Source organism: Prunus mume, linkage group LG4, assembly GCF_029339155.1.
Source record: "Prunus mume cultivar Tortuosa linkage group LG4, ASM2933915v1, whole genome shotgun sequence".
Lineage (NCBI taxonomy): Eukaryota > Viridiplantae > Streptophyta > Magnoliopsida > Rosales > Rosaceae > Prunus > Prunus mume.
Genome location: NC_142701.1, coordinates 26,625,648 through 26,638,836, shown reverse-complemented (window position 1 = coordinate 26,638,836; position 13,189 = coordinate 26,625,648). Strand labels below are relative to the sequence as shown.

The following is a 13,189-nucleotide window of genomic DNA, read 5'->3' as shown; positions in this document are numbered from 1 at the left end:
CTCTCTCGGCCACAATCTTTTGATTAGGAGTCTAACGCAAAACAGGCGCAACATTTAAACCATCTTCTACCGAACCTCATCATCATCTCGACGCACGAGACCGTGCGCACCCGCACAACCGCACCGCATCCAAAAGAAGGACGTCACATGTTGACGCACATCCCCTCGGCCCGGAACACCAGGCCGTGAGATTCGCAATAGACAAACAACTATCTATTCCCTGTTTGCACGTATCCTGTCTTGATCTCTCCTTTCTCTATTCTTTCACGAGCAGTATGACAATCGAGCTCAATATGTTTAGTTCGTTCATGATACATTGGATTTGCAGCAATATACAAGGCGGCTTGATTATCGCAAAATAGCTTTGTAGGTTCAGAATGATTCACATGCAGATCTTGCAACATATATCTTAGCCAAGTTAGTTCACATGTGGTTGCAGCCATTGAACGATATTCGCTTCGGCCGATGATTGTGCAATCAGAATTTGTTTCTTGCTTTTCCTAGGACACAAGCGCATTACCAAAAATATGCAATAACTGTGGATCGATCTGCGTGTGATTGGGATATCTCGCCCAATCGCATCACAATAACCAATCGCTTTAATCGATTCAGTGAAGGAAAAAGTAACCCTTGACCTGGAGCTTCCTTTAGGTAGTGGAGAAGACGGTATGCTGCATCAAGATGTTGACGTCTAGGTTCTTGCATGAACTGACTCATAAGTGATTTTTGGTCTTGTAATTGTGAGATAAATCAGCTTTCCAACTAACCGACGATATCGAGTAGGATCTTTGAGTAACTCCCCTGTAGATAACAACACCAGATCATGGTCCATAGGAACTTTGGCTGGTTTGGCTCCAAGTAATCCGGCTTCTGCCAAAATGTCAAGGGTGTACTTCCGTTGACAAATAGAAATTCCAGATTTTGATCATGCCACCTCAACACCAAGAAAGTATCTCAAGGGTCCGAGATCTTTGATTCGAAATTGACTGCCAAGAAAGTGCTTCAGTTTACAGATGGCTTCTTCATCATTATCTATATAGTAAATTGCATATTGTTGGTCTGTACAAGTAAATAAGAAACAATATCACAATTTAAATGAATACCTCGAATTTCTTCTCCCTGTCCTCGACTTCCTTCTTGAGTTGGAGACTCAACTCACCAAGGATATATATGAACTAGCTTCAGGGGCATATTGTTGAGCAATTGCGTACCTAAACCATTCGGAGATCAGACAAATAAAAACAGTACAAATCTCAAAAAATTTAGAAGACACAAAATTAGAAGAAGAAAAAACGGAAATCCAACCCTTCAGCAATGGCGTTCATAATGAATGATTCTTCTGCCATATACTGCTCAAAATCCCTCTTTGTCAAACTGCCACTGCATAGAGACAAAGAGAATGGAGAGTATCAACCTGAATAGAACAGTTCTTTATTAGATTTCCACAAATCATTAGTAATTTCAAGTACTGGGTACTCCTTCTCCATGATTACAGAGAGATCAAAGAGATGAAGGCGATAGGGCTTTACTAGGGTTTTTCTATTTTCCAGTCGATCAAGGCGATAGTGCAAGGAACTAATTGGACCGAAGCGATATGTCTTAGGCCTTAAGCGACGGGTATTTCCTTTTGTGCCCCAAACTATGGTAAACCATCAATTGGCACAAAATGAAATGGGAAATTTTCTTTTTCTTTTTTATTTTCATTTTGGAAAGGATATTTCAACTACATTAAATAAATAAATAAGCATTAGAGGATCAGGACTTCTGCAGCTGATGTGAACCATATACATCTTCTATCCACTAATACCAGAATATTCCAAAATTAGATGGAGGAAAATTTAATATTTAAACATTGAATTTCACGTTAGCTTTCTTAATCATGACATCAAGAATGTGAAAGGCACATCGACTAACTCATTCTGACCATTTATGTAAACAATCAAGAGATTGCTTATGGAAACCATGAAAGGCATACATAAGCAAGTCCTTGCAATATGGAAACCAACCAAGAAGCTGTGTTTAACTCGAGTGGCAATATTGAATCTTAACATCCAAAAAGTTCTATAATTTTCATATCATGCATTCTCACACAATTAGGTCTTGTTTGCTTCATACTAACAGTTTTAGAAGGCTTTTATTATGCGGTCTTTTCCTTCTACTTGTCCAACTGTAATATAGTTAATAAACACGCATAAGGGTAACAAACAAAACTTATAGGCTTATACAAGTAGCATTCTCGACTATCATAACCATTGGCAACGAGATTATCAATCTTTCGTAAAACATTTCCAGTTTTTATCTAAAAAGTTCAGTTCAAATTAATCCCTTGCTAACCGAATTTCAACCTTATTTTGGAGAACAAATAAGTAGATTACAGAAGCTAGAATCAACCGTTCATGACGATTAATGGAAATTCCAGCTACTAAGAATAAAATATAGCAATAGCAAAACAATGGCGTGCAAGATTTTGACTAATTCAAGACAAAATCAATGTACTCCTGCTAATGATCCTAAAGAACTATTCACCTAATTCTTTGGTCCTGCATTTTGAAATTCACCCTTTTTGCCTGCTGCCTTTAGGTTTGGGATATAGTGGGGTGGGGTGGGGTTGGATGGGATGAGCTTGGACCTAAAAAAACCTCTGAAGGTAGAAGAGCTGGATCAAATCTTAAACAAAAAAAGTTCACTGTATTTCCGTCGTCATCATGAATACTTAAATGTTCAACCATAACTCTATCATCATATCAATACTTCAACCATAAGGATATTTTTGTCTTTCGAGTATAAGATCAAGGAGAATTAAGTTGAACAAATATACAACAGCAGCACATCAGTACAAACATGGAATATTATTGATGATGCATGCGCTTCACTCTCCTCATCGAGGCTTTTCTCCAGTCAGATAACCAGTTTGTAGGCTGTCAGTAGGATCTAACTGAAAAAACATACAACTGAGGTTAAGAGAGCCATAATAGATGATAGCATTCCACATAATAACAAATATAAAAAGTTTTCTGAAGTGCAAACTACATGGATATATTATTATATACCTCTTCACTCCTTGAAACTCTACCGTTCCCTAGATGATGTATCTTCTTTCATCGTCTTAATTGCATCACATATTTGGTTGACTCGTTAATTAGGCCCATGATAAGAAGATAGTTCAACTCACTTTCAATTCAGGTCAGCTTCAATTTCCATTTAAAATGGTAATTACCCTACCCATCATAATAGGACGGGCGCTCTATGTTCAATATAAAATTTCTCTGAATAAATTATTATTCATCCCAGCTACATGATGTTGTAACAAATGCGCCAAAAACCATTAAAACAGAGCTCCAAACATTGCAAGGTTCATGAACCATGGTCATCTAATAGGTTGTTGCAGTGTAAACAGAAACACAGAGATACAGAAAACTAGACAGGGAGCATGCATGTGTGCTACATACAAAAAGCACGAAGATTCTTCTTACATTTCCTGCAGCTCTTTGTTGCAAAGCCACCAACGAAGCGTTCTCACTCAAAGTCGCATGGCTGAATGGAAGACACCAAGCTTGTATTAGCATTACATGCAGCTCAACGAAAATGTGTGAATGTACATATATGGCATGCCTGAAAGAAACATAAATGGCATGCACTACGACTTAGTTCCAAAACTGCATGCATTATCAAAGCCGCTACGCATACTACGCATATGTCCAGGTTACAAGAAATCAAACTTGATGAACTTGTCACCGGATTGCCAATACACAGGAATTTACCTTCACACACTTAATCTCATCCCCAGCAGCAGGGTTGTCCATCTCTCTTTTGAAATCCAAAGATTTCATGGCGTCTCCCACTTCTTCAATCTTCCTTTTCTGAATATGCTTATCTAATAATTTGTTGTAACTGAAATGGAAATAAGCATATATGATTCGAGTCATTCTTTAGCACAAAGTGATTACAGACGGTAAAGGAATCTGAAAATCTGATAACAAGTACAAAGGCATATACCCTGTTAACTAAGACCTCTCTTTTCTCTTGCCAGTTTGGGCCTCGTGCAAGGAACCAACTTCTCTTTCTGCAAAGGAAGTTTGAATTGAGTAATTACTTAAGCAATGTGATAACAGTAAAAGGCAATATAAAGACAGAAAAACATGAGCAGCATGCATATACACACATATATAGGCAGAATCTTTAGTTCCTTTCTTTTACCTCCTCAACCCTAGGGGGAAGCCAAGGGATAAAATCATTACTATAAAATTTCAAAGCACCGGCCTCAACAGCAAGGTGTGAACATTGTGGGTCTGTCCTTATGACGATCTCGGCTGAGCACTGGGTACAATTGAAAAAAAATCTGAATGTGTGATCCTTCCAAACCTCCGAAAACTCCTGTAAAAGATACAACAATTAGTAAGTAACCCAAAATACTGTATCGCATGAAATTTAAACCTCAAGAAATAGAAAACACCAAAGCTCTCAAAAACTAGTCTGCATCCACCATCAACAAAAATAACGAACTCTAGAACTAGGATTAAGAGAAAGCAAAACGAGAATGAACTGGGCAATGAAAGATTGAAAACCCAAACAAGATTAAGATTAAAACCCAAGTAAGTACCTCGCCGACGGGAATTGAACTTGGTGCCTTTGGCCATGACATTTACAACAGGTGCAGCGAATGCTCGAGGGAAGCATCATCACAACATTCTCAATCTGCGGGTTCTTACGCTGGGCCGCCATCACAAATTTTATATAATCTTGATGAGTCGATTTTATATTATATATTTAACCTCATTCTTAGTATATTTTGGTTAATATTTTGAAAAAATTTTGATACTTTGAATTATATTTCTAATATAGGTCTTTCAACTTCCTCTGGAGCAAAACATAATCAAATAGACGAATTTTGGAGTAATTCCAGTTGGAGGACGTACGTGAGTCACTTAGCTTGATCGTATCAAATATATCCACCAGCGACTTTTCCACCAAGCGATGATTTCCTGGCGAATAAATGAAAGAGCAGTGCGCTATGCTGGAATAGTGACGTTTTGGGCTTTTATTGCGTTTTTGGAGCCCAAGATGACTTCGGATAGGTTCGTGGTCCTTCTGGAGAAGTGTTCGGAATATTTTTATCTTTAAAACGAGCTATCTTGGGCCATATTTGGGGGAGATTTGAGACTAAAACGTGGCTGGGCAGATTATGGGCAGATTCTCCTAATCCAATTTGGACTTTATTTCCTAGTCTTATTTTACTTTAACTTAGTTTCCTTGTGGGGATTGGGTAGCTAGGTTTTAGGAGGTATTTAAGCTCCTTTTCACAGAATTTAGGGAACTCCCTTTTGACTTCTTTTTGGCTTTGGGAGCAATTGCTAGGGTTTTGGATTTTCGCTACTTTCAGGTGTTTTCATTCTTATTTATTCGAATGATATTTTCTTGGATTTCAATTATGATTATGTGTAACTAATTCCTTTTGCTAGGGCGAGGCCGTAAGCCTTAGCATGAATATGTAGTTTTATTAATTTGCTTATGAATGGATGCATGTTTGCTTTGAATTATTAATCACTGTGTTTAAAACTATCTATCTATTTTAATGACTGATCGCCATTAGGATATGTAGACAAGTAATTTGATGCAATTTCTATTGGAACATCACCCTGAAATTGAGGAGGGCTTCTTGTGATTAGTAATTGTAAGTTCACTTAAGGCGAACATCACGCTCTTAAGGGTTGCATGGTTTTTCAAAGAGTTTTCACAAAGCTTAATGAGTCTTACATGTTTATATTTGATCCGAACATCACAGACGGATTGCATGTTAGATATACGTTTTGCTTGAACATCACAAGGAAAATATGCATTAGGAAAACCTAACCTTCAAAGCATATATGTGGAAATTCATAAGTAATTGATAGAATTGCATAGGATTGCGACGGTGTTGACTAAACCTAGTTTTCTAAATTGTTAGTCTTTAAAAAGAAATCATTTTTCTTCTTTGCTGTTATTATTTCCCAACTTTCAGATTTCTTTTACTGTTAGTTTAATCTTTTCAAATTCATAAACTTCAAATCTTTGATAAAATCTATTTTAATTATTAATTAAGAGTTAGTTTAATTACAGATTAGTCAAACAATCTTTGGGGACAACGACCTTGCATTGAGCATTTATACTACAATTACCTTATATTCTTGCAAGTATTTTCAGTGATTTTAACCCTGTTTGCGCAGGTACTAAAAATCCTATCAAATCTCTCCAAATCGAATGGGTATGTATGATGTATTCAATATGAGGAGAAGGGAAGAGGTAATTGAGGTTGCAGCAGAGTTTGTATTTGGGTGGGGGAGATAAAAATACCGTATTTTAGGATTGGGTTGAGAGGAAGAACGTATAAGATATAAGAGACGATAGATCTAGGGTTTGGGGATGAGACTGTTTCTGTCGAATGGGCGATTGAAATATAGAATGGTAGACAATTAATCTTCAATCACGGCGTAAACAAAATTTTGGACAAATTTGGAGGCTCGCATTTAGCCCTTTAGCCCTTCAACTGGGCCAAATATAACCCTAGGCCAAATTTTTTGTAGGCTCTATGTATTTGCTTTTCAACAAACCAACATTAAAGCATATATATATTTTTAAAAGCCTTTTTAAATGTTTCAAATTGTGTTGTTTAAGAAAAAGGTATAAAAAATTATTGGTCATGACCATTGGAGGTCAGACCATTGAAACCCATCCTCCTTTTTTTAAAAAAACAAAATGTGGTCACCTTTTTAAATGTTTTCAAGTGTTGTTTAAAAAGAATAATAAAAAATTCTTGGTCATGACCGTTAGAGATCAGACTATTGAAACCCCTTTTTTTCTTTTTTTCTTTTTAAATGTGGTCACATATATGAAATATTGTCTCCAAATAGTAGTTTAATTAAATTAAACAAATAGTAGTGGAGATTAATTAAATTCCACGAGGAGCAAAACAACATATAGTTGCTATTGCCCACCAATTGGACTAAATGGCTCAAAGACGTTGTTTTGTTTGCTGCTGTGTGAGTAGACCATATGTAGGAGAAAACGGTTCATCAATTCTATGAATTTTTGAAGTTTTTCTAATAAGTTAGAGTTGCAGATCGAGGAAGAAGAAAGACACTTGAAAATGGTATAGCAAGCTGACACATGTCCATTTCTAATTGGCCTAACAAAAATTCATTAAAACTCATATGTATGCCAAAAAATTCACAAAAAATTAGACGTGTACTTTTATCTCTGACCTCCAAATCACATGTGCTTTTGGTTAGATTAATTGGTATTGACTTTTGTTAGATTAATTAAGTAATTGACATGGATTTTGTTCATATTTGATATGAATTTTGGTAAACTAATTGTGTCACGACATGGATTTTGCCCAGCCATTAGTATTGTTAAAATTCTAAGGGAGGTCAGCACAAGCACGAATATTAATGGGTCGTGCTCGACACGCACGAAAACTTAGGCCGACCGGGATCAAAAATGAGGTCCAATGGACCGGGCCATGGCCTAACATGGGTCGGGCCTGCACGCTTCAAGCACGGCACGAGCCCAAGCATGAGCCCAAACATGGCCCAAGCGCAGCCCACTTAACATTTTTTTCTTTCTCAAAGTCAAAATGCAATAATTTGACATCTAATGTCATTATTCATAAGTTTTTTTTAATCATAAATATATATTTGATGTCCTTTCATTTAATACTTGGGTCCTTAATTAATTAAACATATCAACTACAAATTAATTAAACAACATTGGACTTGATATCTAATCATTACATATGACATATACGCTTCTCTTATAATCAAAGCAAGACATTTTTTCACATATAAAATAATAAGTTGTTTAAAGATGAAAAGTTGAAGTGGACTTTGTAGAGTTGGACACTTTTTGCCCTCCGCCATTTCATATTGTTTGGATGTTTGATTTATTAATGTTTTCAAATAGTTCATCATTTGTTGCCTCTAATTATATTTTTAATGTTTATAATTTGAATTATATAGTGGAAAAAAAATCAAGTGAAAAAAAATCAAATTAAATGGATTGGTTCTTGGGTCCGAGTATGGCACGAGCACGAGCACGGGAACGGCACCAAACTGAAATTAACCCTTTACTAAATTATCCTCATGGGAGATATATCAATCCTTTTTTACTATATTACAGAAACAATGTCAAGTAAGAATTTGAGACTTGGGAACATATGTCGATTCTATAAGAGAGTATGAACAAAAAGAAATCCACAAATTACCATGTTATATAATTTTCAAACGAAGAGTTCTGTCTCAAAATGACATAAGTTTGTGTAAAATTATGAGTCAATTAGACAGTAAGATTTTAACTCTAGGTTTGGTTCACTTTTCACTTGAGAAAATAAATGACACATAAGGTTTTCATATTCTTCCTTGTTTTTTGTTATGCGAAGAAGAGGAAGAGAAAATACAATTATGACAACCACTGTTCGTATAGATCAAGTTTCTTTTCAAATCTCATCAATTTAGAAGAGGGGAGTTTGAGAGGAAAACTTAAGAGTTATTTCTCCACCTTTTCTCTTCTTTTCTTGTTCATTTCCATTTAATAAGTAAACCACGAAAAGGTAAAAGAACTTAATTAGTTTATTTTCTTTTTTCTTTTTCCTTTTCTCTATTGGTTAACCAAAATTACGTAGATGCTAAACTCGAAAAACTTCATGTAACAGCAACAAACAGAAAATGTTTCCTCTTTTTTCCTTAAAACTACTATTTCTAAAGTGATGCTAAGGTATAAGAAAGTACCCCACAAGAAAGGAACTCTACATACCTATATTCACCCTCCTTGTAAAGAAGAGCATGCAAATCCTCTAGCACTTTATAAAACAGAACTCCTCGCAACTTTGTCAACTCAGAGCGAACATCTTGAAGGGCACCAACCTGGGCCAATCAATTATAATCACCAACTCTAGACAACTAAAATGGTATCTTTTAAATATTTCCTCTCAATCAATTATAATTACAGGATAATGATGTATGCACCAACTCATCTAAGGACATTGGGAAAGAAGGACATACTGCAGATGACACGATGGCTTTGGTCAATCTCTATTAAATATTTCCTAGAATTTACTATTTTGTATTCATCGATTTTTGTTAGAAGAACTAATTATAATTACAGGTCTCATAAGCTGACAAACCATATGACTTTCATTTGGTCATTGGAATCAAATCTGGTTAGAGTTGTTAAGTTTGGTTTTGAATTCATCGGTGACTTGAAGCCCGAGCTTGTTTAGAGCAGTCCTTATTCCATTTCTACTTATGTTGAACCCTATTTCGTTTCTAAAAGGAATTATGTAAGTTATACTCCGCTATCGCCCGTACTAGGGTATGATGGTGAGGCCGGAAGCCTATTGTGGAAATTGTTTGAATCTTGCCTGTTACATGTTGCTAGTTGGTGTTTTAAATTGTGTTTTTTTTTAAGTTGGTTGAAAATTTTGGGAAAAGACAAATTTTGGGAAGACTCTACGAAATTTAGAAAGTCTCGTTCTTTAGTAAGTGGGCCAACATCGTATGATGTATGAAATACGACTGGATTCGTTCGGATTTTGAGGAAAATTCGGGGCGGGTCTTGTCAATGAGGGTGGGGGAGATAGAAATAAAAGGAGGGGAAGGAGAGAGAGACGGAATGAGCATTTTCTCTTTCTTTTATTTCTTTTAGTTTTCTAATTTTATTTAGAAAATAAATGTTAAACTATTTTAAAAAATAATTGTTTTATTCAAATCCATGTGGCATTAACTGATTGGATATATGACAGTATATGTGTCATGTCATCAATTTAATAAAAATTTTGACAAAACCTGTAAGGACTAAATTGATGCGTCCGGATTACATAAAGGAGCAGACCAATAATGTAAAATATAAAGGCCCAAAGATGATAATTTAACAAATCTGAGGGACCATTTGTGATAAAAACCCTAATTTTTTAGACGTCCCCTTTCTTTTCTTCGTTTTTTCGCCCGGAAGGGACGCCCTCTGCGCTCCGTAACCGGCGTTCGTTTTCCAGATGCCCTTCTAGGGTTCTCAAAGCTCTTAATCTTTCAGAATTCCCTTGTTTCAGTTCATCTTACAAATACCATATGACCAGGACCAGCAGAAAACGACGCCATGTTTACCCACCTCCTCTCCCCTCTTCTTCTTCAAACCCAAATCGCCATAAACACAAACCCACCAAGAAACTCCACTCTTCCCCAAACCCAATTCGGAAAAACCACAATTCTTCAACCCCAATTCAGAAAAACCACTTGTCCTCAACCGCAATCCCCTTGCCCCTAAACCCAGTTCCCCAAACCCCCATGCCTAAGCGCCCAACCTTTGCCTCATACCTTGACACACCCAATCTACCTCCCAAGATCAGACTCCTCTGTGAAATAGTGGCCAATACCCACACTCTTTCTGTTGAGGAACGCCTGGCAGAGACTGGTGTTAGAGTGACCCAAGAAGACGTTGAAGAGGTCCTCAAACTCTCTTACGCTTTTCCAGGTCCCGCCGTGAAGTTCTTTAGGTGGGCTGGTCACCATCTCAATGACTACCACAGCCCCTATGCGTGGAACTTGGTTGTTGATCTTCTGGGCAAGAATTGCTTCTTTGATGCGATGTGGGACGCCATAAAGTCCATGAGAAAAGAAAGGTTACTCTCTTTGGCCACTTTTGCTTCTGTTTTTAGTAGTTATGTAGTTGCCAATCGTGTCCAGGAGGCTTTTATGACTTTTGAGGTTATGAGCGAATATGGATGCCCTAGAGATATCGTGGCATTGAATTCCCTTTTGAGTGCAATTTGTAGAGATGGGAAGACTTCAGATGCTGTTGATTTTTTGCGTATTGCTAAGGATAAGATTAAGCCAGACCCTGATACGTATGCGATTTTGTTGGAAGGGTGGGAAAATGAAGGCAATGTAGCTTGTGCTAGGCAGGTTTTCTCTGAGATGGTGATTGAGATTGGTTGGGACCCGAGCAATGTGCCAGCTTATGATTCATTCTTGAATACTTTGCTTAAGGGGCCTGATGGGATCCGTGAAGCAGTGAAGTTCTTTGAGACCTTAAAAGATAGGAGGTGTTATCCGGGGGTCAAGTTTTTCAGCCTTGCTCTTGATGAGTGTGTCAAGAATAGCGATTCTCGGGGAGCTGAGGCTCTTTGGCAGGCAATGGTAGGGATAATTGGTTTCCAACCTGATACAATTATGTGTAATTTGATGATTTCTTTACATTGTCGTGAAGGAAATCCAGATTTAGCAAAGAGAATGTTGGATGATATGGTGTACAATGGGGCATTTCCGAATTCACAAACATATGACATATTGTTTAAGTCGTTGATCAAGAATAGGAAGTTGAAGGAGGCATCGACTTTGTTTACTGAGATGGTTAAAAATGAGTGTGTTCCAGAGCATGCTAATTGTAATATGGCAGTAAGGACTTTCCTTGATTTGGGGGATCCTTATTTTGCTATAAAAGTTTGGAAGTGCATGCTAGAGAATTACCATTCTGGCTTGGAGGATACTGGGAATTTGTTGGTTGTAGGGCTCGGCGATCTGAATAGGGTCCCAGAAGCAGTTAAGTACGCAGAGGATATGATTGTAAGAGGAATCAAATTGGAATTTTCCACATTGTCAAAGCTGAAGCAGAACCTCATCCAAGCAAGGAAGGAATACTTGTATGATGAACTTTTTAGAAAGTGGAAAGCTCAATAGGTAGGTTAGAAGTACTTAGAATTATACATCTTTTTTACAGTTAGCCTTGTGTATAACTTGCACATTTTGTTCGCTGTGAAAAATAGTGAAACTGCATATTGTCATACAGCTGTATGGCTGCTTTGTAGTTGCATTTCTTTTCCTATTTTGTCTATCTGTGTCAATTGATAGAAGTACTTTCAGATGCGTAGGTTTTTTTTTATGATGAAAATATTAGTTCTTTTCTTCTGAATGTTGTTATCAGTTTAGCCTTCTAAATGTTATGTCTAGACTACTAATTCAGATGCAAAGACATTTTTATTATTCCTTCCTTGGTTAATATATTTTGTATTATTTAACGTCTAAACTATATCATGTCCTAGGTATAATGTGCGGAAAATGTTATGGATATATATGCCCTTTACAAACAGAAATCTCAAACCAACTTATTCAATTTCGAACTATGTGAAGTCTAATGCTATATTTGGATGACGAAAATAAACTTGGAAATTAAAAAAAAACTTAGAATTTCTTAAATGACATACTAATTTCCTTTTTGGGATTCGTCAACAAAGAAATCTATAAATTCCATGTCTGCAAAAATTTGGAATTTGAGGGGCATAAATCCCAACTTTAAATTCTACCTAAATAGGTGTTATTGTCTGTAAAATTCTTAGGCAATGAGAGTTTTGAGAGAGGCAAAAAAAAGCTACAGCACTAACCATTGCCACATTGCCACCTCTACTACCACTACCTTGCCATGGCCATCACCACCACCTCAATTCCACCACCAGCTCCTCCATCGCCCCCACCACTGCCACCCCTCACTATCATCACCACAACCATTACAACCACCAACACATCCACTGACAGCCCCCACCCCACCACCAGCACAGTATTAATAAAACTACCAACACTCCCAACACCTCTCTTTAATGGAGGCATAAGGATCAACTTTAAATCCCATATTTAAATCTCATTATGCTTAATAGGCTAAGGCATCATAAATGTCCTGATTTGTTGTGTTGTTATGCACATGTGTTCCCCTGATCAATCAGTGAAAAAGTGTATAAACTAGTAATTGTGCAATCTCTTCTTTTTCCACCACATCATACTTCAAAGAAAACTCTCATTACCAGTTTTTTTAACCTAAGATCTTGGTTTTGAATGTCAAAATTTTTATATTTTTCACTCAGCAGTATTTGGAGTTGTTAAAATTTTTTGTTCAATATTATGTAATTTATATTTTGTGATATTAAAATGTGAGATCGATACTATTAAAGAAAAAACAGATGTGTTTTGGACTCTGGTCTTGTATGTTTGTTGTCTCCGTCAATACGAGTTTGTGACCTGATCTCACAATTTTCTAGTGCAGTTCGGGTAAGTATATTGCTTTCCTGTTTATCTAGTCTCTGACATGATCTATGAACAATATGTATATACTGGAACAATTAAGCTGGACTCAATTAGCTATCTGGAAACTTTTACTCTCTTCACTCATGAAA

General features: G+C 36.7%; 1 protein-coding gene and 1 long non-coding RNA gene across 2 annotated transcripts; one reads left to right on the top strand and one right to left on the bottom strand.

Annotated features, from left to right (window-relative positions):
- Positions 1 to 622: 622 nt before the first annotated feature.
- Positions 623 to 1,549, bottom strand: LOC148918294 (uncharacterized). Its single transcript, XR_016126422.1, has 3 exons — positions 1,306 to 1,549; positions 1,104 to 1,211; positions 623 to 986 (listed from the first exon to the last, which is right to left on the bottom strand). It is a non-coding gene; the product is annotated as an uncharacterized LOC148918294 (long non-coding RNA).
- An 8,368-nt stretch (positions 1,550 to 9,917) lies between these two features.
- On the top strand, positions 9,918 to 11,857 carry LOC103328617 (pentatricopeptide repeat-containing protein At5g15010, mitochondrial-like). Its single transcript, XM_008231020.3, has one exon. It carries the CDS (start codon positions 10,098 to 10,100, stop codon positions 11,703 to 11,705), a length of 1,608 nt encoding a protein of 535 aa, XP_008229242.3. The 5' UTR covers positions 9,918 to 10,097; the 3' UTR covers positions 11,706 to 11,857.
- The last annotated feature ends 1,332 nt before the right edge of the window (positions 11,858 to 13,189 follow it).

Excerpts from the sequence above, each read along its gene's own strand:
- LOC103328617 (XM_008231020.3), top strand. The coding sequence starts at position 10,098 with ATGACCAGGACCAGCAGAAAACGACGCCATGTTTACCCACCTCCTCTC.